General features: G+C 48.3%; 1 protein-coding gene across 2 annotated transcripts; it reads left to right on the top strand.

Annotated features, from left to right (window-relative positions):
- The first annotated feature begins 1,557 nt into the window (after positions 1 to 1,557).
- Positions 1,558 to 22,027, top strand: LOC117234707. 2 transcript variants are annotated; one of them, XM_033496191.1, is made up of 8 exons: positions 1,558 to 2,011; positions 16,606 to 16,707; positions 16,834 to 16,943; positions 17,295 to 17,470; positions 19,949 to 20,179; positions 20,532 to 20,679; positions 20,803 to 20,947; positions 21,016 to 22,027. In XM_033496191.1, exons 1-8 carry the CDS (start codon positions 1,945 to 1,947, stop codon positions 21,258 to 21,260), a joined length of 1,224 nt encoding a protein of 407 aa, XP_033352082.1. In that variant the 5' UTR covers positions 1,558 to 1,944; the 3' UTR covers positions 21,261 to 22,027. The 2 variants fall into 2 exon arrangements, with proteins under 2 accessions (XP_033352082.1, XP_033352088.1); XM_033496197.1 differs by lacking the exon at positions 1,558 to 2,011 and adding an exon at positions 15,539 to 15,557.
- Positions 22,028 to 22,059: the final 32 nt, after the last annotated feature.

The raw sequence follows: 22,059 nt of genomic DNA, 5'->3' as shown, positions 1-22,059 counted from the left end.
CGTGGCGATCGTTACGACGGAGCCAAACGATTTCTCGTAGCGAGCGTAATCGCAATCGGTTGCTCGTTACGAAATCCTTGGACACTTTCACCTGGAGGCCTGGAGTATGGCGTGGCTCGTCCAGGTACCGTACACGAGAGTGCACGATCGTGCACGAGCGGGCACGAACGACGCCAGTGTCTATCAGAGGCAGACATCCGTTTGTCTGGCCTCGGCTCGGCCATAAGGCCCCAAGGCTGTTTTGCCTGAATAAATTTATGCGCGTCTCATCCTCGCGGTCGAACGAGACGCGGCGAGCCTCGGTTTCGTTGACCCGACAGTCGCCGCTTCCTCCGCTAATGCGATAATTAATTATCGATCAACGACCACCCTTCTATAAATCATGGATATTTTTGCAGGCGGACCAGCTTCGTTCAACGTATCGATTTCCAATTACTTATTCCGGTTCGTGGTTCATATCCATGGCAGCGAGAGCCAGTTATAAATAGATGTAAAAAAGAAAAAAAAAAAAAAAAAAAGAAACGCTGGAAGATTTCCAAGGGAAGATTTAGCGCGATAAACAGGCGACCAGTTTCTTCGTACTGGCTGAACGCATTTACATAGTCCACTTTGGGCAGTGACTCACACCGGATCCATGTAAGGCCCAACGTCGCGTCTCTGCTCGTGGACCTGTACGCCTACGGCGAGACGGCGAGTTCGCGCTTGCAAAATAAAAAGCAGCGTTCCAACGCAACGGGAGGATCCTCGAAAAGGCTACGTGACTCGATTTCGTAGTACCAACGAAAATACAGAGTACCAGTCGCGGCTGAAACATCGAACGATTCCTCGGGCCCAAAATGTACGGCTCGTTGATTCTCCAGCAACTTCGCGCCAGCTACTCGTGGGAGGAAAGAGTAATCTCTTGCAGCGTATCGCTCTCATCGATCTTGCCGCGCGCGCCGATCGATCCGCCGAGCAATTAGCCTGACACTCTTGCAACCCTGACTCCGTTACAGCGAAACGTTACGTTCAAACCTATCGACGAGGCCGCGTTACGTGGAAAATTCGCTCTACCAAAGCGAATTCTTCCTTTCTTTCGGCGCAAGTTGCATCCACATCGTGGAAAACCGTGTCTATCGCTGCATTCGTCTCTGGTAAACGAGAGTTGTATATAATCCGTCTCGGGATACGGACCTGAGACGATCTTTAACCCGTCGAAAACCACGTTCGGATCGTTTCCACTGCGGGCCAATTTCACCGGTACGATAGGAGCGAGCTCGAGACTGCCGCAGCGTTATTGGCTTTATCCGTGTTTCTTTCGGACGGATATCGCAGGATACCGGCGTGGACCGCCAGACAGAGGTTAAGCCAGCGGTTGCGAAAAATGCCGGTATCAGCGGCAAGGGTACCTGCTGCACAACGTACCATCGGACGGATCTCACGTGCGCGCCGTTAAAAAGATGTTGCCCCGTTCCGCGTCGACGTCCGGCTGCGCGCGGTCCGTGTACCGTGTGGGTCCGGTGTGTCGGTGTGTGCGATTCGAACTCTGTGCCGCCACCGCCACTGCCCGGGCCCGTCAGTGTCTCTCGCGTTCTCGCACGGAGAACAACTCCGACTCGATCGCGTCGTCGCGTCTCGCCGTTTCTTCCTCCGTGTTTATCCGTATTCCATCGGAATCGCGCAATACCGCGTAATACCGCGTCGTATCGCACGAATATCGATATCGCTTTAAAAGTGAACGCCCATTAGGACGTCGAGACAGCTGATTCTCGAGCAGATCCAACGATCCGACTAAATGAGAGATTCTCGTGGTTAGAGCGAAAACGTCGCGTCGTCCCTTTCTTCCCACCTTCCTTCTCCTTCTTCCCTGTTCTCTCTCCCTTTTCCCGCTCTTGTCCCTTTTACGCCCCTTTCCCTCAATTCCAAGAATATTCGTAGAATATCGGTAACGTCGGCCAGCTTGACATGGAGACCGGACCCCGAAGGCTGCTCCTCTGCTGGATATATATTCTTAGTGTGGCAGGAGCAAACGGTGAGCAAGTTGAAAGTGCGGCTGTTTACGGAAAGGATTATTTTCGCGAAAAAAATGGGACGTGGCCCGGATACGAAGGAAACGTCACGTGGACGGACGGTGGACGTCTGGCTGAAGGCCGACGGACGTTCACTCGCGAAACGCGCGACTCGATCGTCGCATCGGCCTCGATGCAACGCTCTCTCGCGTCTCGTAGATCTTCGTTTCCATCGAATTTCTATCCTTTTCTTTTTTCCTTCTTCTGTCTCATCCGTCAGGCGGAGGAGAAGATCGCGCGAAACGTACGCAATAATCGTAGCGATTCTGGCCCACGGTGATCAGAGGCACAGAGAGAGTAATTGCACTGTCTCGTTTCGCAAGAAACGAGGGAAACGTTGCGCGAAGTGAGAACTGCTTTCAACCGCGTGCGATCGGGTTTACCTGACGCGTATTTTTACATCGCTGTAGAGTTACGAATGTTTTTCGCGTATCAGAATTCTCGTGTTCTCAGAATTCTCCAAATTAGCCCAGGACGGCTTGCATGGTTGTCTGGCAAGCGGAAAAGCATCGGAAAATTACGTAAGAACGTTGATGATACCGTGCGAAAGGCTGGAAACTTGCGTGATTTACGCGTGAACAGTAACATTGCCCGATGAATCACGCGATACCTTTCATACGTCTCGTTATTCGCCACTCGTTGCTTCTAACTGCCCGCGCGTTTACGGCTGTCCACGGCGAAAGTTAAAAGGTTTTTGTCCCTTCTGGCTTGGCAAAAAATTAATTTCCTCGCAAATTGGTCGAGCTGACGCGACGATAGAAATCGCAATATGGTCGCAGAGACCACTCTGTGTACCGGTTGATTTAGCGTCGGCATGTTTTTGCGTAATCAAACGGAAGACGCATCGTTCGCGATTGCTTCCTCGTGGTAATTCGTTTCTTCCAGTTAATTCCTCGGCGCGAGCTTAATGGGCCACGTCGTCTCGGGCTTGATCGATCGGATTCGATTTTCTTTCGCGTTTCTCTGTTCCGCCGGCTAAAATTCTTGTCCGAGAGCCAACCAAATTGATTAGGCGACCTTTGCTGCGCCGTGCAACGAGCAGAACTCGTCCGGAATGCTGGACGCGAGCAGAATCTTTCTATCGGGGAAAGAAAGGGAAGGAAAGAGGACGAAAGTGATTTTCTACGCTTCGTGTTACGTACGTTCCAACTGTACATGCCCTCTTTCCTTTTCTCTCCTATCTTTCTAGGCCGAATTTGGAAATCGTTCAAAACCCATCGTCCGTCCTTGTCTTTAAAAATTGACTCGAGCGTTTAACGATTCGTTACGTCAGGAGGAAAGCTGGATTTCGCATTCCGTTCTCTCGTCTCGGCTCGGTTGCATTCCTGGCACGTGGGCAGGAGAACGTTGAAAAGAGAAGGTGAAATTCGACTTGACTGCGCGGTGACTCACGAAAGCATTTTTACCAATATCTATCTAATATTTATTTGTCACGAATGCAACGTGTATGAAAGATATTCTTCGATTTAAGGGATCTTTATTTAATTTTTATTTAACGCGCGTCCATAAAAACGCGAATTTGCCTGATCCGCGAAGGAATGAAACGGACCGGCGTGTTTTCGATGCGGATCCCCCCCGTGTCTCTACGCGTTTCACCTTCAAGAACGTTTTTCAACGGCTTTGTCTTTCGTTTCGTCGTTCAAGCATGTACACGGCAGTGCCTTTTTCCTATCTGGATCGGCAGCTGTAGAATTTACTCGCTAAATTTCACGCTACGAGCGGCCGCGAATAAAAGTACGAGCGGCGTGGTGGTTTAAAATAAAAAGCGAGAAAAAACGGGGATCGACGTAAGCGTGGAAACGGGCTGGTCGCGTCGCGTCGATTCGATATCCTCCCTTGTGGTCGATAGGAGGAAATGAAAAAGCGGAGATAGAACGTAACGCAAAAAGCGTGTTCAATCGCGGACTAAATCGAGTTGTCCGATTAAAATAAACTAGCCAGGCCGCGGTGGTTCGTGGCGAAGGTAAAATAATAATCGCGGCGGTTTCCAGGCGTATCTCGGAGCGCGGTTCGTTTCCTCGAACACGGGGAAAAGCTGCGAGAGGTCGCGGACGCGACTCCAGCCTCTGTCGAGAAAGCGAAACTCTGCCGCGAGTCGAACTTGCCGGAAACGGTATCTCGTATGTTTCGCGATCGACCGAAACGCGTTGCAAGCAACGAGGAACGAACGGGGTTACCGAGGGTCGGTCGGAGAAGCGCGACCATGAAACCAGAGACACCGGTTCCCTTCGGCGAACCAAGTCTACGAAGAAAATTCAAGATACGCGCTAAATTCACGATAGCGGCAAAGTCGGCGAGATTCCGGCAAAAAGTGATTCGCGGTAATACGTCCGCGGCAGTCGCTCGTAGTTGGAACGCGTTTAATTGCGAGGCAGCGTCTCGCGATCGAGCCTTGTATGCAAAATAACTATTCGTGGAAAAGTGAATCGAGTGGGTGGTGTCGCCAGTGCCGTAGCCGGTGTCGAACGAATCCTGCGCTCGTCGAACGAGTTTGGTTCGTGGACATCTCGTTCGTCGGGAGAGAAATCGGCGATGTCGCGTGTCAGACGCGTAGCGTGCCGCGCGACAGGTTTGCTTTTTGACAGGTTGCCTTTCTTTCGAAAGGTAAAAGGGATCCGGCGAAAGAGCGGACGAAAGGGAGAAGACAGGGTATCGCGGCGGCCCTGGAGGAGGAGGACGCGGAGAATGCGAGAGGGTCTGCGCTGGAATGGGAATCGGAGGTGGGAGTGAGAGTGGGAGTGAGGAATCGGGCGGGAGAGGCCATAGGAAAACCGGTTGCCAATCTGCGCGGACGTTGGACATCGGCGAACATACTAGCGGAGAAAAGGCTAAAAAGACCGGCACTCCGGTTTTCAGCAAACCGATCCGCCGATCGATTTTCATCGATTCTTGCCGCAGACCACCGTGAACGAAAACGTAAAATAAATGGTAAAAGCAATTACTCGTTAGGAGAGAGAAAATCCATCGGGAAGCCGGCGAACGCAAAGGCAACGCGCGCACGAAGAAAAACGCCACGACGAGGCCGTCGTCGATCCAGTTTGAAACCGAAACGATCATCGAGGATCGCGGGTCGGAAACTCGATCCCTAATCTCGTTGGAAGATCTAGACGCCGATCGATTCGTCTCTTCGCCCATTCCGCCAGGGCAGCAGCGTCTATCGAAAGCTTAAAATCTAATCGGCATTCGATTAATCGCGTTCGTTTTTGCTATCGAACGGTAACGCGGTTTGAACGCGGGATAAAGCTTGATAAAGCGATAGGATGGCGGACCGATGCATCGAGATTACGTCGTCCGGCGTGGCTGATCTAGCGGATCTACTTTTTTCAAGGACGATGCATCGCGACGCGTGATCGACGGGAAACTTTTCCCACTTTTTCCACGCGGTAGAACTGGGTCTTAGGTGGCCGGTCGTTGAACGATCCTCGCGACGCGTTCAATTTTTACGGTTAAGGAAGAAAATAGCGGTGCACCACGAAAAATCTGTACAGTTATCGCGCCGAACACTCGCGATCTTTGACACGGGATTCTTTAGGTCGGTTTAGGTCGCACGAATGGCGATCCGTTGATGGAAGAAACGTGCCATCTTCCATTCTTCGACGCTTCTTTAACATTCCGTGCCACGCTGGCTACGACGTACCCTCGTAAACGTTATTCACCGTGGAAAGTTTTTCCACTAAAACTCAGCCGTTAGATGCTGAAAGGCTCTCGGAGGCTACCGTTTAAAACTCGACGCCACATATCCGCACGTTCCAGGCGATTCGTGCGACGGACTCCATTCTCTCCGTGTATTTCGCGAGCTCGGCGCGGCCCGAGCAAAAACCAGGCTGAAAAAGATTATCGAGATCCGTCGAACGAAAAGGCAATTTCGATTCGGTTGTTTCACGCCTGGACTTAACTGTATCTGGATAATGCTACAGGCGTAATCGATAGGAGGTAAAAAGGCTGCAGCGATCCTTTTAGACGGAGGGATAACTTTTTGCAACGAGTTAAATTTACTCCCTGCGTGGAGTTAATTTACGATACTCGTTTCGTCGTAATTCACGGTGTATCGACGAGATCTTCTGGTCGAACGACGACCGAACGACGGAAAGCTTTAACCCGGAGTGCCGATAGCGTAGATGACCTCTTCCCCTGGCGGATTTTCTGCGTCTCCGTAGTTCACGCGACTGTTCCTCCAGCCAAATATGGCGGATACCGGTCGAACCACTCGCTGTGCACGCGTGTCGTGTCACCGTGGCTGCGTGGGCACGCGTGCCTGTGCGTGTAGAGACGAAGGACGGACAGGAGCACCCACGGGCGAATTCCTGCCGTTCGACTATCGTCTCTCGATGCCGTATAAGCTGCTTCGCGAAGCACAGGCGAGCCGTAAAAATTGCTCGCCGGTACCTCGCCTCCGTTTTAGGCGGACGATATCTTCTTGCCGGTTCGAACAACGTCCGTACGCGACGATTGACACGTAAAGACCACCGGCATTCGTCTCTTCTTTCGCCGACGTAGAACGAACGCGCACGGTTCTTTCTAGCCTCTTTCCTCGCACTTCATTTTCAAGACACGTCGTCGATCACATTGATCTTCGTGAATTTCGTTTACCAGCGAGTTTTCCACCGGTCCTGTTCCCTGTTGTACGAGTACGGTTTCCATAAAAAATACGTTCGAATGAAATTCGTCGCTTCGTTTTTCTACGCTCGCGTGTTACTGCATAGGTGAAACGCGTTAGACGAGTTCGGTAGTTCAGCTTCAAGGATTTTCCACCTACCGGATTTACGCATCTGGGACGTAATTTCAGGCTGGTCTCGCGTCGCGTATAAAGTAGCAATTTTCGAGAAAAGGAGTAGGTATGCATTCTTGCCGCGTCTCGAGTTTAGACGACTCGACGACGTTTTCTTCGACGATGCTGGCCGCATCACCGGAATAATCGCCTTTCCGTCCACCTGACCTATCGCGAGAACGCTCGACATAGCCGCTAACCGCTCGTTTTCGCCACCGATGATAATCGGTCGAATACGAGAGTATAACGTCGCGCGAGCTTCGTTGTTGCCCGTTCCCTTCATCGTTAATCATTCGCGCGCTCTTCCTCGATGATCCCGCAATTCCTCGATGTAGCCAGTCACTCGCAACTCGTTAACAAAGACGGCGTTTTCATCGAATAATCGTGGCCTCGAGTCATCGATCGCTTCGTCAGTCGTGCCTAAGTCAATGAAAATTCTTCTCGGCTTTCGCCTTAATCGTTCGACAGCGCGGAAAGAGAACATCTTGCCGCTTCGATAGAGATCGATCCTTCGAGAAACGCGACGCGACCTTTAGCTCCTGAGACGTTCCATGGGGACGAACGTTAATAAATCGATAAAATTCCTCTTGCAGATCGACTTAAACGCGAGCTTCACGAACAATTAATGCTAACGAATTGCTAATAATTGCTACGACGTCCGAAAGGAAGCGCCATAACGCTGAACGGAATGGGCAATCTTAACGAGATAAAGATAGAAATACCGACGAAAGTCCTGCGCGTAAGGAGAAAACAAAACACACGGAAGAGCATTTTCTCGATCAGATACGAGGGCCGAGGTTGTAAAGAGAGTCGACACAGATCATAAAGTAATTGCAGGCACAGGCCCGTTAACGAAACTATCATCCATCGATTCTTTAATATCTACGCCATCGAATTAACGAAGGATCGCAAAAACGATCACGACGATCGTTAACAAGCCGCGACGTTCTTAACCGACACGAGCATAAACGCCCGCTCTAACGATTAGTACGCGCGATGAATTCGCAAGTGGGATCGTTCGCCCGTGTAAAAGTCGATCGCGAACCAATTGGTCGAGATGAGATTCTTCGGCTGTAATTTATCGTCGGCGATTGACCGGATTGGCGAGCGTGACGTTGGCCGTTCGGGCTACGTGGATTCGCGTATGAAGAAAACTTAATGGTACAAGCAGCGTATTCGTGAGAATTAAAAAATCGTGTTGCTCGCGAGAACCGTATCGAATACGCAACACGAGCGCGTTATCGGAAGGGAGTCGCGCGTACCTACGAGTTCCCGGACTAGCGTCATTCGTGCGTGTTCCTCGACGGAGACTGTATCGTAAGATTCCACTGTTCTGCCAATGATCGTTACCTGTGCTATCAAAGGTAATAAATCTGCGCTGGTTCGCGTACGTTCCGCTGAGAACGTTTACTTATATGTGGCGATAATTGCACGTTATGGACCCCGCTAACGACACGGTTCGAATTAAAAATAAATTAAACGCGAGTACACGCAAAACGTACGGCCATTTTTCTTGGCTATGGAGACTGCTGGGGAACTCGGTCGAGAATCCTGTTGAGCCGGGAAAGGAATTCGCGACAAAGACGCGATATAACGAGATCGTAAAGCTAGTTAAAAATCAAAGCGATCGTAACGCGTCCCCCGATGCCTACGCGTGCTTTCAGACGCTCCGACTATCAAAATACAGTTCCATCGCCATCGCGAGATCGTTCAGGTTCGCACGAACATTTCTCTCGCATCGCTGTATATCCTCGCTGGTTAATTCCGACCCTGCGAATCGTATACGTAATACGCGTTTGTTCAGAGTTCTTTCGCGTATATCCCTAACCTCGGAAATTCGGTTCAAAGGATTTTGTAAAATACGCGACTCGTCCGTTGCGCGTGTGCTTGCGTTCTACGTAAACGTTCCCCGTTTACCCTCGTCGTCCGTATTAATAAAGATATCTTTAGCCGAACTATGCAGCGAAATGGAGAACTTGAAACGATATTCGCGAACTCGAGAACTGTTCCCCCGCAGGGGACGTCCGAGAATCAACGTGGAAAGGACGAACTCGCGGAAACAATTAAATTCTCTGATCAGATAAGCGCGCGAGTATCCTCTGGAAAATGTATTCCGCGCTCGAGTCTGGAGCAGTACAAAGTCTGGATAATAAAGCGTGCCGGAAGTCGCCTGCGGATAGAGTCAGATTCGATATCTCGACGATGACAGTACAAGGAAGTCTGTTTCAACGACAAAGGATTGTTCTTCGTAGGATAAGCTCGCAGCGTTGGGATTACGCGAGCGAAACTCGTAGCCGTGGCATGGCGCGATACGATCTGGATTTCGATCGATGTCCAACCGTTTTCTCTTTCTACGAGCGAGCAGATGTGGGAAAAAACCGACCGTCACGGTTAGCGATGAAATTCCGTTACGCGTCGGTGGTAATCGAGGAATCGGCGACTTTGTTGGCGAAATACCGCGAATTCCACGGCTGAAAAGTCGACGCAGCTCGTTACGTTCCGCGTACAACAGATCGAAAGAATGCAGACCGAAAAAAATGCGCGTCGAACGGCCACGTAACGACGCGTGTGAACGTTTTATGCACCGGTGATCCGAAGCGTAAAATTGTTCAAATAATCGGCTTGGCTGTGGTGGACCGGTGGCGATTTAATCGTTGCCGAGATTACCGAAAATGTGCATAACGGTAGTCGCCGGCTTCGCGCATAATTTCTGCACGGATCGCCGCCATGATAAATTATTCATTCTGCATTTGGCGCGCGCGATGCACCTTGCTCCCTGTGTCTCTTGTATTTCGTGACTAGCCGCGACCCTACGGCCGACCGATCCTCCGGCGTCATTTGCATCGTGCCCGCTCCGCGATTATTTCTTCGAATCGTGGAAGGAAATCGACAGCCTCTTCTCCGTAGGAATCTTCCTGGAAAGCAACAGTCCGTGTCCTGGATGAAATTTTGGAGAGAAAAGAACATGGGAAATTAATGTGCTTAACGAATGATTGTAATTTATAAAATTAGAACAGCAGAGTATTTGTACGTGCATACGATGAAAAAAGCAACTTTATAAAAATGTTCTGCGGTAAATATTCGAATAATTTCGCGAACCACTGCCGTTGTTGGATCGCTACTTCTCTCTCTCTCTCTCTCTCTCTCTTATCGTTACTCACGATTCACAAAGAGTCAACCAGCTCTAAACAGCTTGGAATTAGTCAGCGTGTTACCGAGTAGTTGCTCGCGCCATAGCCAAGAGTCAGAGGACTGACGTCATTCCCATTTAGATACATAGCGTTTCTGCCCGTTTCGCGGATTTCCAGCACCGCGTTTCGATATTTCTAGGATTTTTACGATTCCTATAGCTCGCGTTCGTCGGTTCATAGACAGCTGATCTCGAGGTACGACCTCGATACGCCGGCCCTGGATCTATGGTTTGCGCGCGACAGGATCGAACAGTAGCGGCGATACAAAGGACAGAGCGCAGCTGACCCAAAGCAAGTTCCAACGTGGATCTCCGGATTTGTTCGTATCGCGGTAAAGAATAAGATTCTTTAGCTGCTGCCGGCGTTCGATCACATTATCGTCCACCTCGATGGTCAAAGTCCGGATCCTGCCTCTCAACGCGTCGTTTAACAACCGGCGGCTGATGCGAGGCAGAAAATAACGAAACGCGTGCTTAAGATTCGCTCGTGGCGTCCGAGACTTTGTGCCAATCTCCCGACGGAATCTGCCTAACGATTCAGCGAACGAAGAACCTCTTTGCATCATGCAGGCGATTAAGGGGAAATCACTTAGCTTTTGCTCTATCGAAATCGCTTGTTCATCATCGAAACCGGTCTGCTATTTTCAGTTACGTAATTCCAGCAACATCGAAAGGACGAGGATTTAGCATAGGAGATAGCAAGCAGATAACAGAGAGGAGTCGATCGTTGCCCTCGTTGTTTCAGGCATCCGACGATACGTCCAGACCGAGCGAGCGAACGCTCGTTCTTCGCCATTTTCGCTACGTCGAATAAAACGTAAGCACGAACGAGCATCGATTCGCGTTCGGACGTTCGATCTCTGATCCGGAGAGTAATCGTCAGACGGCGAACGGATGCTCGCTTACACTTTTATTTCTAAATTTTACTAGGCGCTCGCTCTTTCGATCGTAAACGCACCACGAGGACGCTCTAGGCTCTAGACTCTAGAGTTTTCGCGGTGATTCTTTCATTTCCATCTAACCGTATCGACGGAATCGCAGGGCGCTAACGATCGTCGATCATCGGTGATTTACAGCTGGCAGTTGTTGTAATCGGGGCGGCGCGGCGTTGCGCGGCGCGTAGCAGCGCGGCGTGTATCGCGCCGTGGCCAAAGGAACCGGAATGAAATCACCGTTACCGAGTCCGCTCCTCTTTTATCACTCTCGCGGCCAACCTGCTTCGCATCGATTACGAACTTTCGATCCTGTTACGCAGTCGTGGAACGCTTCGTGCGTTCTGTTCACCGCGTCTAGCCAGCTCGAGGCAACAGGCAGATTTCTCGTGTGATCTTCGGTCTCTCGATTGTAATATTTCGCGAGCTCCGCGATACTGCACATATCGTTTTACCACGCACTTGCACGCGTTTTCTCCCAAAGTATCGGAATAAATTCTCATTCTCGTAGATTAGCGTGGCAAGAACGAAATCAATCAGTTTGCCTTCTCAGACACTCGTACGTCTATCCGTTTTCTTTCGTTTGAAAATTATTGAAAAACGAAGCGATAAAATTCCTTTTACGATACCCCGTACAGGAAAAATTGCAAAGTCGAGACAGCTGTTGCCTGCAGTCATCTACAACGGTTAATCCTTAAGCAGACATTGAAATTGCTCGCGTCTTTTTCCGAGAAAAGGTAATACGCGAGGCAACACGCGCAACTGTTGCATTGTTGAAGGGAAAATAACTGACGGTGGCGCGTGGAGATCGAGAAACGACAACGCGGAGTAATTGAATTACGTACAGTGGTGACGTTTGAATTAGCGAGGCGGCGAATTTATTTGCATAACTGAGAAAACGTAGGCGTCCGTTTAATTAACGTCGTTGGTAACGAGGAATGGACGCGCTCCTTGGAAATTGTGGCAATTAATATCGCACGTTCTTAATTGGCAACCGATGTAGCCTACGAGTACGTTTATCCGAACTCTATTTATCGAAACAAAATGTTAGCTTAACGCCCGATTAAAATCTCTCTCGGATCGGTCGGGTTATTCGTATTCGACTCTTTCGCGTTCGCGTAATCTGGCCTTGGATAGCTACAATTAGCATCGTATTATTACGCGTACGAAGTTGAACCGAGCACAAAGTCGAGAAGACAGAATTTCGATTAGAAAATGTAAAATCAGAAATAACGTTACGCGACTCGACTCGTAAAATCGATTGACTTTTCGATATCGATGGTGGTTGGTAAAGCATCGTGCGAGAGGACTCTCTGAGAAATCTATCTAGCGTAGAATCAAACGTACGAAACTCGCCTACCAGCAGCGTGTTCTAACTGTAACTTCGAAAGCGTATCGATTTACGAGCGATCCATTCCGCTTGCAACCGGAAGTCGTAGAAAGCTCTCGAAGGAATCTTGGCGATATAAAAGTTGGCTGCAACCGAGGCGATAGCCTTTTCAGTGTCTCCAAAACTGATCTCTCGGTTACCGTAGATATGCATGCGGGTGCTGCATCCCTGTCGATTTTGTACCGCTCGAAGTACCGGCAACGTTATAACGATGGTTGTTATTGCAGCACGGTGCAGATCGTGAAGCTACGAATTGATTCCGTAGTCAATTTCGTGTCGGCGAAATGAAACGCGATTTCGTTTCGTTACAACGCGTATAATTGCAAGGTGTAATCCATTTCTCGTGCGAGTCGTTCTACACGCTGTGCAGCGAGATGAAGCTAAATCGAAGAAGCATCGAGTAACGGCATTAATTGATGCACTGACCGGCACAGTTGTAGTATCAATTATGTTATTATTATTATTATTATCGTTATTAATAACACGAATTACATATCCATAGGTATAAATATAGTAGTACGACTAGAAAAATGTTATACTACGAAATAGAACGTAGGACCTGGTAAAAGATCGTTAACAGGAAGATAATGGTATGTACGAATATTTTTTGTTGAACAAGATGTACGTAAACCGTGTAACAACCGGTAGTAAGTATGTGTGGAAGGGCACGCCTACGTAAGTACGTACGAGCTTCCTGCTCGACCGACCGATTCTTCGCTGCCGTCTACCTATCGACCAGTTTAATTGCTAGCTACAGATATTCCCGCCTTCGTGGTCTGCCCTTCTCGACTCACGGTTATTCGTTGTACAGTTAACGTCGCGTGGACGCACGGACAACGAGCCACGAATGCTAATCGCGTCGCACCGGATTTCCACCCTTTCTTTCGCGTTACTGTCTGCCTTACGTGGAAAATGGGGTCGAACGCACCGCGTGCATTTGTCGTCGAGAGACGCGCGACCGTGCGAGAACGTTTTGGCCACACTCGGCATCCCACTTGTAGGTCAATTTAAACGAATTAGCTGGTTCGTAGAGTTTCGGTAAAGGCCTCTCGTGAGAAGAGTTCGCTTTCGACTCTCATTGATCGTACCTTCGTTCTTATTTATTCAAACGACGGTAAATCAACTTGGCACCGTAATTCGTGCAACGCAGGGCGTGCTACACAGCGATGATGCGTAATTATGCAGCTTGGTTCTCGTCTTAACACCAAGGTCAGTAATGGCCTGAAATTATTGTAATCCCGGGGATCGTACGTTGTCGTAATTTACGTCAATTCCTTCTTGTTTCCCGGCAACTTTGCGAAACAGTGGAAGAAAGGGCGCCCGAGAAGGTACAAGAGAAAGAGACAGAAAGCGGAAGAGTAGAACACCAGTCACTAGCAGGCGAATCCGGCAAAAAGCATCGACGATACATGGAACGTTTCGCCATCGACAGTGAAACCGATCTACCGATTCTCTTCGTCGAGCTCGCGTGTTGTCGCGAAGAAACACGAGAAACGAAGAAGAAAGCAGTAGGAGTTAATCTTTCTCGGGATCGAAGCAGTTATCCATGGTAGATATCGAGTCAAAATAAAGATAGCTTCAGAGTCTAGATGATCTATATGCTGATAATAACGGTTGAATCGCGATTAAAGAGGGCGTTTCAAAGGCCGATATTAGATCGTTGTACGCGAAGATTACTACGAACGATAGAGACATTTTGCGATTAAGCGGGAGAATTTTAAATACCACGTACGTGGAAACGAAAGCACAAATAAAAACACGACTGTGACAGAGAATGGATCGACGACGAACTGATTTCTAAGATCGATTGTCGGATGTAAGAAATACGACTCGTGGAAAATCTGCAAACTCCGGTCGACACACTGGCGACACAGCGCGAATGCTAAAAAATATACGCAAGGCACGAAGAAAGACGTAAAAAGCGTAAAGCGATTAACGCGGAGAGCGGGCGAAGAAGCGTACGAAGGTCGCAGGTCGGGAAAACCACGCGAGAGCATAGGTCGACTTGGAGTTCTTCGTAGTCTCGCAGAGATCTTAATCTTCGAAGGACGGAGAAGAGATCGGAAAGAAATCGAAAGAGAGAACCGAGTAAAACGAAGCTCGATAGCGGGGGAGAAGGGGAAACGTACGGAAGAACGGAATTCTGAGAGAGCGAGGCGATGCGTGCTTCTCGGATTTAATGGCGGCAAAGAGAACAGGAAGGGATCGGAAACTCGGCGAGAATAATAAAGAAGAAAGGTACAGGGGTCACGTAGCCCCTCTCTCGCAACGTGGAGAATCGTTCGCGGAACGAAGAACCGGCAGAGTTCGGGCGAAACGATTATCCGGTAATGAAAGCGGATCCCTATCGGTGGCATAAATTACCAAGACAATAGGCCGAGTGTCCGAACCGAGCAGGGACGCTGGAAAAAAGTGTCTGCTCGTTGTTGGACCGTCGACGAGGTTGAAAAACTCGAAACAGGAAGTCCTCCGTGCGTCTGACAGTAGGGTAAATAAACGACATCGCGGCAGAACACGAGAGAGAGAGAGAGAGAGAGAGAACGGCGAAGAAGAAGAAATGGGAAGTTCAGGATCTCTCGCAGTGACTACGACGTTAGGTGAACGCCGCTGATCAAAACACAAAGAGGAGACGCAGGCGAGGAAGGAACAATAAGAAGAAGGAGAAGAAGGAGAAGAAGAAGACGAAGAAAAGAAAGGAACAACGAGTCGGGCATCGAAAGAGGCTGCTGCAAAAACGTAGCGGACGTCGAAAATGAAAAAAGGACTAGAGAGAAAGAAAAGAAGAAGAAGAAGAAGAAGAAGACGAAGAAGAAGAAGATGAAGAAGAAGATGAAGAAGAAGAAGAAGGAGAGGAAGAAGAAGAAGAAGGTCACGGACCTCTGTCGAGAGATGGCTCGAGGATTGTACCTACTACAGGTGGTTGCACTGCCTGGGGAAACACTTTAAACTCGCTAATGGAAAAGACCGCCAATCCTCGGGCTATTTGAAAGTGACACAACGTGCAGTCATGTAATTTGCGCGTTAATCGCGACCTGATGGACTCGCGGAAACCGTGAACAACCAGTTACGGCAGACACGAGCTACGCGTGTGACTTTTCATCGTTCGTACTTGTCACGACGCGCGACGGCTCGAAAGCGAGACGGACATCGAGTTAACGATCGCGAGGAATTTTCTCTTGCAGAAGGAAATCAACGAAAGGTTACAAAATTCCCCGAGAATGTACTATGTGTTAGTATCTGACTCACGGAGGAGAACAAATCTATCAGAGGACAGGATCGTTTAATTGCTTCGATTCGTAGGCAAACGTTATCGGTTCATCTCGAAACGGCAACCCGGTTTCTCGTTCGCCGACAGAGTTAGGCTGTGCGTGAAACTTTCCCGACTTCGTTCTCTTGTCGTAGGAAAGGTACGCCGCGTTCTTCAACGGCGTGTTGCCCGCGCGACGATGATACCTCACCGTGAATTATCGCCCGACCTGCGTAGTTGGCCGCGAAGTGCGTGTGCTACGTCCCGCGGAGATATCGCGCTTGTTCGAAAGATCAACGCTGCGACCATATATCAAACGACAGCCACGATATCGTTTCGAGTATACGGTATTTCTGGATGAAATCGTTGGTCGTGGCTCTTCGTAATCGCGCGGAGATCTCAATTATCGGCCATTGGATTTTTCTTCGTCGAGCGCCAACCGATCGCCAGCGAATCTACTATTAGTCAAATACAATTATCGATGGCGATTTAACGATCACGAGGGGGCCACGTCGATCGCGATCGAATCATCCGAAAATTGAATTATCCGAGAAGGAAATGAAGTACGCGTCGCGCGGTTATTTCTTCTCCTATCTCGTCGTTTTTTCGCGGCCGGATACAACGTTCTTACATCGCGATAATGTAAACCGGTGGTTTAGGTGTATCACACGGACGTTACTCGCCAACGGTGAAAGTATCCATCGTCGAGTTCCGCGAATAAACAGGGTCCAACCTAAAGGGACGTACATCAGAGCGCGGATTTCTCGAGCGCGCAATGTCGAGCTGCTCGCTTTTCAAGGTCGGGACGTTTACGACTTTATGGGGCAATTACGGTGGTATACTGCAAGTTAGTTTGCGGCTACGTCGTACTTTTCGTCTTCGTTTTTCTCGCGTTCGCCGTCGGACGGGATTCCTCTTTGCAAGTTTCTCGCCCATTTTTTCCGAAACGCGTCTAATCTCCTCCTACCATTCTCCTCCGAAATTGGAACGATTTCTCATCCGAAATCCCTTCTGGGTTTTTCTGTTCCAGTTCAGAGCAAAGTGAGATGCTCGGAACAGTGGATGGAGGTTGACATCGTAAGGAGTAGTCCGCAAGCGAGGATATATCTGCAACAGATGAAGGACTTTCCAGGTAAAGATCGATTCCCTTCGTGTTTCTGGCTGTTGCCGGCTGTACGCCGACGTGGCCGTGAGATATAGAAGCGGGATGCAAAGGTAGACGCGTATTTTACACGTTGAAACGTATCTTCTTTTGCAGACGAAGCTTGCAAACCTCGGCTTAGCAACGGCGTCGCCACGTTCCGATTACCGCTCTTAGAGCAGGACATGTTGCGATGCGGTATCACTAGAGTCGTTAACAAAGTCACGGTAGGGAGTAATTACGAGTCCGATCGCTGATAAAACTATCGCATCCGAATAATTAAAATGATCGAATAATTTACCGAACACGGCGGTGCGCCGCCTGATTTATGGATCGTTCGATCGACTTTGTCGGATCTGATCGAAAGCTGTTTCCTTTGAACCTCGTGATTGACTGCACGTGTAAAATAAAAACAGGTTGGCTCCAAGCTAAATAAAATCAAAGGATCGCGACGTACGGTCGAACGAACGTATCGATTCGTGCTCAGAGTTGGCGATAAGTCGTTAGGACTCGTTTCATTGTTTCGATCGGCGATCCCATGGATTCGAGCAAAATTACACACGCATAATGATACACAGGGTCAGAAGGTGTACTTTCATCGGATAATAGTGGAGGAGCCGGCGGATTCCAGCAAGCACACGTTCACCGTAAAGTGTGTTATCACCGAAGTCGTTGTGAAACCTGGAATCTCGATCGCAACCAATCACACCGCGGTTCGACGCAGCGTTCTTCCAGCAGGTTTCCAGGAACCCGAGTGAGTTTATCTTTCACCTTGATATTCTGTTTCTGCGCTATTTATTCTCTAAACTTATTCGCACGATTTTCCACTTGTCGTCTCACGATAGAACTCCGTTTCCGATCGGTTGGAATCGCATGATCCAGCCTTCGCCGTTCGTAGGTTAAGCGAACGTGCGCGCGCGATAATTGCGTATTCGCGTCAAGGACAATCTATTCGCTCCGAGCGATCGCGAGAACAAGCAACGACTAAAATTATATTTGTAACTTTCATCCGTCTGTGACTCTTTGTTTTGCGAAGTTCCTTGGCTGTTCGATAGTTTAAACGGTTGCAACCTTCCGGGCTGCGCCTGCAGTGAAATAAGATGATGCCTAGTCAGATCAGAGGTTCGCTCTTGCTTCGTAGCAAGCGATTAATCGCAATTGTACAGACAGCTGGTAAAACTGTTTGATCAAAGGGGAACGGTAATTCTCGATTTAGGTACTGCTTGTTGGCTTACTGGTAATTATTCGCGTCATACTGATATATACAGTGAGAGTCAAAAGTGAGTATACATTACGTCTTGCACACAGACTTACCTACGTAATATTAACGTAATATTACGATATCGCGATAAGTAACGTAACGTTTTTCAACAAATTTCGCTTCTTCGAGACGTATACTCGTCTTTTGATTTTCACTGTACCGTTGGCAAGATGCTCCGAACCTTTTACCTTTTTGCTCGGTCTAAAATTATATTTTTCGAAACGATTCGCTCAACCGTTAGCAACCTGCGCCGAACGATCGAACGTTTCAGTAATATAGATTTGCAACGAGATACGCTTCTGGGGACTCGAATGTCTTTTTGTCAATACATGGAATGTAACAGCGGTGGGGATAAGCAAGGAGGCCAAAGCGTACCGCGGATAATAAGTTTAAGTATTCGTCGCTTTCTAATTCAAACGAGCGCGAGCTAAACGAAGATGGACGTTTGTTGTGGTCGCCAAGTTGATTCATGATTCCACGTTCCATTTATTCTTCGAGTCTATACCGGCGCAGGTGCTGGAAAACCTGAAATGTAATTTTAGCCTTGCGTACATCGCGTCACAGAGTCTCCCTTCCTTTTCCTGCTCGTTCGATAAAACTGACTTCTCCACAGTCATTCGTATTCTCCGTGTATTACTGGCAAAACGTTGGGCGCGCGACCATCCAAGGGGATCTTTTTGTTTGCCCGGAACATGTAAATGTCGCTTAAGAGACACTAACGACCGCTTCGAAGTAGGCTCCGCGTTCCGTTTCTAAACGTTAAACGGCCTGTTAAAACCTTGTTTGAATAAATCCAGAGGATTTTCCACCATTCGTTCCAATAATAGTCGACGAGTTTTCAAACTGGATCCTCTCGAAAATGAGGCCTCCGATGCAATTTCGTTACCCTCGATCTTCTTACTTGGAATCGTAGAATCTCTTCTGACTTGGCCATTAACGTAATTTTAGTTGGCAACAGAGTAGACGGCTGTCAGAGGCCTCTTCCTATTTTCCGTCGATGAAAGTCGCTTCGCGAGGCGACATTCTTCCCTGGTATACTCTCCGTGGCAGCCATACGCGCGCTGAATTTTTGTCTCGTTCCTGTTTCGCGCCGCTAATTTATTGGTACTAATCGATCGTACCTCGCCGTGACCGTGGATTCTGCGAATCGTCGATGTCGCCGCTCAACCAGGAAGCCGTAAAATCTTTATTGTTGAATTATCACGCGGTATCTCGCGTGGCCGATGCTCGGGGTCGAGCTACGCACTACGGGCAAATTCTTTCTCGATCTTGATAACTGTTTCTGCTTCCACGAAGTCGATGGAATTGCATGCCTGCCCGATTGGATGCGTCCATCGCGATTAGGGATCACCGTCGACCGCATTGGCCGACTATCGAGGGATGATCGAACAACTGAAAATTCCTCGGATACTCGGCGATCGCGTTGTCCATATACATCCATTCGATCCACGGATGATAACAGATGCGAACAAGAAAAACAACCATCGACGATCGTGTCATCCAAACGGAAACTTCGTCTTTGTCCCTGTTTTTTTTTTTTTTTTTCTGGCTTCGTCATCGTCCTCTGTCTTTAGTACCGTTCCGTTCGCCTGTGCCGTTCGATCGTCGAAAGACGTACGACGCAGAGACTCGAAGGAAACGACCGATGAGACGGCAGAAGTGGAAACGCGATTCAGGTCGATGCTAAGATTCGATGACTGTCGAAAGTAACCCAGGTCGCAGCACAGTTCGTTCGCCGCACTTTTCCACGTTTTCTTGCCAATCGCAAACAGTTTAATTTTGCTTCGGCCGACTACCGAATCATATAGACGTTCGCTCGTAGTTTTTGCCCGGAAATTACATTCAAACGCATCTTCCTCGTGTTCGATAGTTCCATTTGCCAGATGGCCGCGTGTTATTCCCATTTCAACGGGAAACAAAGTTTCTTTCGTGGGTAGGAATTTTATGCGCATCTTTTGCTTCCTGTGACAGCGTGATCGACATCAGGGGAGAGATTTCCGAGTCGGCACCGGTACCGATATTGGGAGTCGGCGTCAGGCAAGGTGGCAATCTCGTTACCGGGGAACTGAACGTTAGCCCAGGTACGCCTTTGCAGATGGAGATCTTCCTGGACAATGGCTCCGCTCCCGTTTATGGACTCTTGGTTACTTATATGTTGGTCACTGATACCAAGACACAGGAGGAGACTATTATTATCAATGGGTGAGCAAACAATTTCTACTTCCTTCCTATTTTAACCCTTTGATGGTGTAGCGAAAGAAACCGGTATTTTAATTTATCAAACTATTTATCAAGCTAACGGCGTCACAATCATTTTGTTTTGAACGATAAACGAGATTAAAACGATATTAAGAGACGAGTAGCATCAGCGACTACTCTATCTGCTCTAGCTAGGCCGATGATCGCAAACAAAACGGAAATAAAGGGGAAAAGAGCAGGAAAAGAACAGAACGAACGATCCGGAAAATAATCGAGACGTTTCGTATCTTCTTCTGGTCAAAGGGTTGAAATATACGAAAAAGAAAATATCATACGTAACTCTTTCTACCCTCAGCTGTTCCGTGGACCCATATCTGTTCGAAAATTTCAACACGGTGGATGGGGACTTTCTAACAGCGAAATTCCGAGCTTTCAAGTTTCCAGAGAGTACCTACGTCCAATTTCGCGGTACTGTTAACGTTTGTTTGGACAAATGCCAAGGGGTAAGACGCAATTCTTCCGCATCACACGCTCATCGTCATTTAGCGAAGCTTACTCGAATATCGCGTTCGCATCGTTATGCCAATATCTAATTTCATCTACACCTAATGTATCCGATATTTCAGATCGAGTGCAGCAATGGTCAAATTGGATTCGGCAGGAAGAGAAGAGCCATCGACGTCTCAAATACTGACAATAACAAGCTGTTTGAAGTGACTATGTCTGCTCTCATTAAAGTGGATTTCGAGGAAGACGCAGTGGTCGATAAAGGTAGATCGATCGCCATGTCTTATTCCAATTTTATTATAGTTTATTAATTAAAATTCTGTATTTAACAGCCTTATCCGAGTTATACATCAGAAGGGGAAAGAACAGGACAAAAGCCAGAGCTGTGATCGCGGAAGAAGTGAGAGAGCAACCAGCTCCGACCACGATTAGGACAGAAGAAAGAGCTTTCATAGCGCAAGAGGTTAAAGAACAGTTCAAATATAAGGTTACCGAGACGGAGATAAACGGCTCGTCGTGTAGAACTGCAGTTGCAACCTTCGTCCTCGTTCTGTTCTGTCTCTGCAAATTTTTGTAAAATTCGAAGGGAACGATCTGCAAACCGATGAACGATCGTTGACTGTAAATAGAAAGCGGCTTGAGAACCGACAGGATTCGAGTATATCGTGGATCGTGGGATAAAAGAATGGATCGAATGTTTAGCCGGATGTTAACAGATATATCCTTGTCCTTCCTACGCAAGGAAAGACACGCGTATTCGTGCACGATCGAATGCATATTCGCTTTGTACGATATCGAATCGAGTTGACGAACAAGATCCCGCCCAGTTAACATCGTTCGAGATTTTTACCACTTTGGACAATATTAGGGACAATGTTAATGGAAAGAATTACGGCCGTGAAAATCTTAGAATTGTGATTGATCGTTCCAGAGATATACAAGGATTACTGTATAGGAAGAATAATCACGAAGCTTCGAGTTTGGGTTAATTAGCATCTGCTCAAGAAATTTCTCCGTTCAGCGACCGCCAAATTTTCGCTCACCTCTTCCGTTCTCGCAATCCGCGTTACTTCATTTCCCAGCTGTACCCTCGCGAATAACCGCATAACAATACAGCCGCTATACTGCCAGAAGAAAATTGGCCTTTGCGAGCGGAGAATGTCGAGGAGACCTAGTCGCGCGACGAGATGTAACAAGGTGATGTGACTTAAGCAACTTAGACAATTACGAGGTAATTAATTGCTGCTATAATCTCAATATAATTATAACGGAACGCGCAAAATGTAAAATAACTCTTAATAAAGCGAGAGAATACGCGCGTGGACGCGTGCTCGTTGTTTCGCATCCATGAAGAGATGTTCCCTACTTTATAGACG

Source organism: Bombus vosnesenskii, unplaced genomic scaffold (assembly GCF_011952255.1).
Source record: "Bombus vosnesenskii isolate JDL3184/JDL3185 unplaced genomic scaffold, Bvos_JDL3184-5_v1.1 scf7180000013263, whole genome shotgun sequence".
Taxonomy (NCBI): Eukaryota; Metazoa; Arthropoda; class Insecta; order Hymenoptera; family Apidae; genus Bombus; species Bombus vosnesenskii.
The sequence above is the reverse complement of the archived record's forward strand: the minus strand, read 5'-3'. Positions and strand labels throughout refer to the sequence as shown.

Excerpts from the sequence above, each read along its gene's own strand:
- LOC117234707 (XM_033496191.1), top strand. The coding sequence starts at position 1,945 with ATGGAGACCGGACCCCGAAGGCTGCTCCTCTGCTGGATATATATTCTT. Across the intron at positions 20,680-20,802 it reads GTTTGGACAAATGCCAAGGG|ATCGAGTGCAGCAATGGTCA; the intron begins GTAAGACGCAAT and ends CCGATATTTCAG. Across the intron at positions 20,948-21,015 it reads AGACGCAGTGGTCGATAAAG|CCTTATCCGAGTTATACATC; the intron begins GTAGATCGATCG and ends TGTATTTAACAG.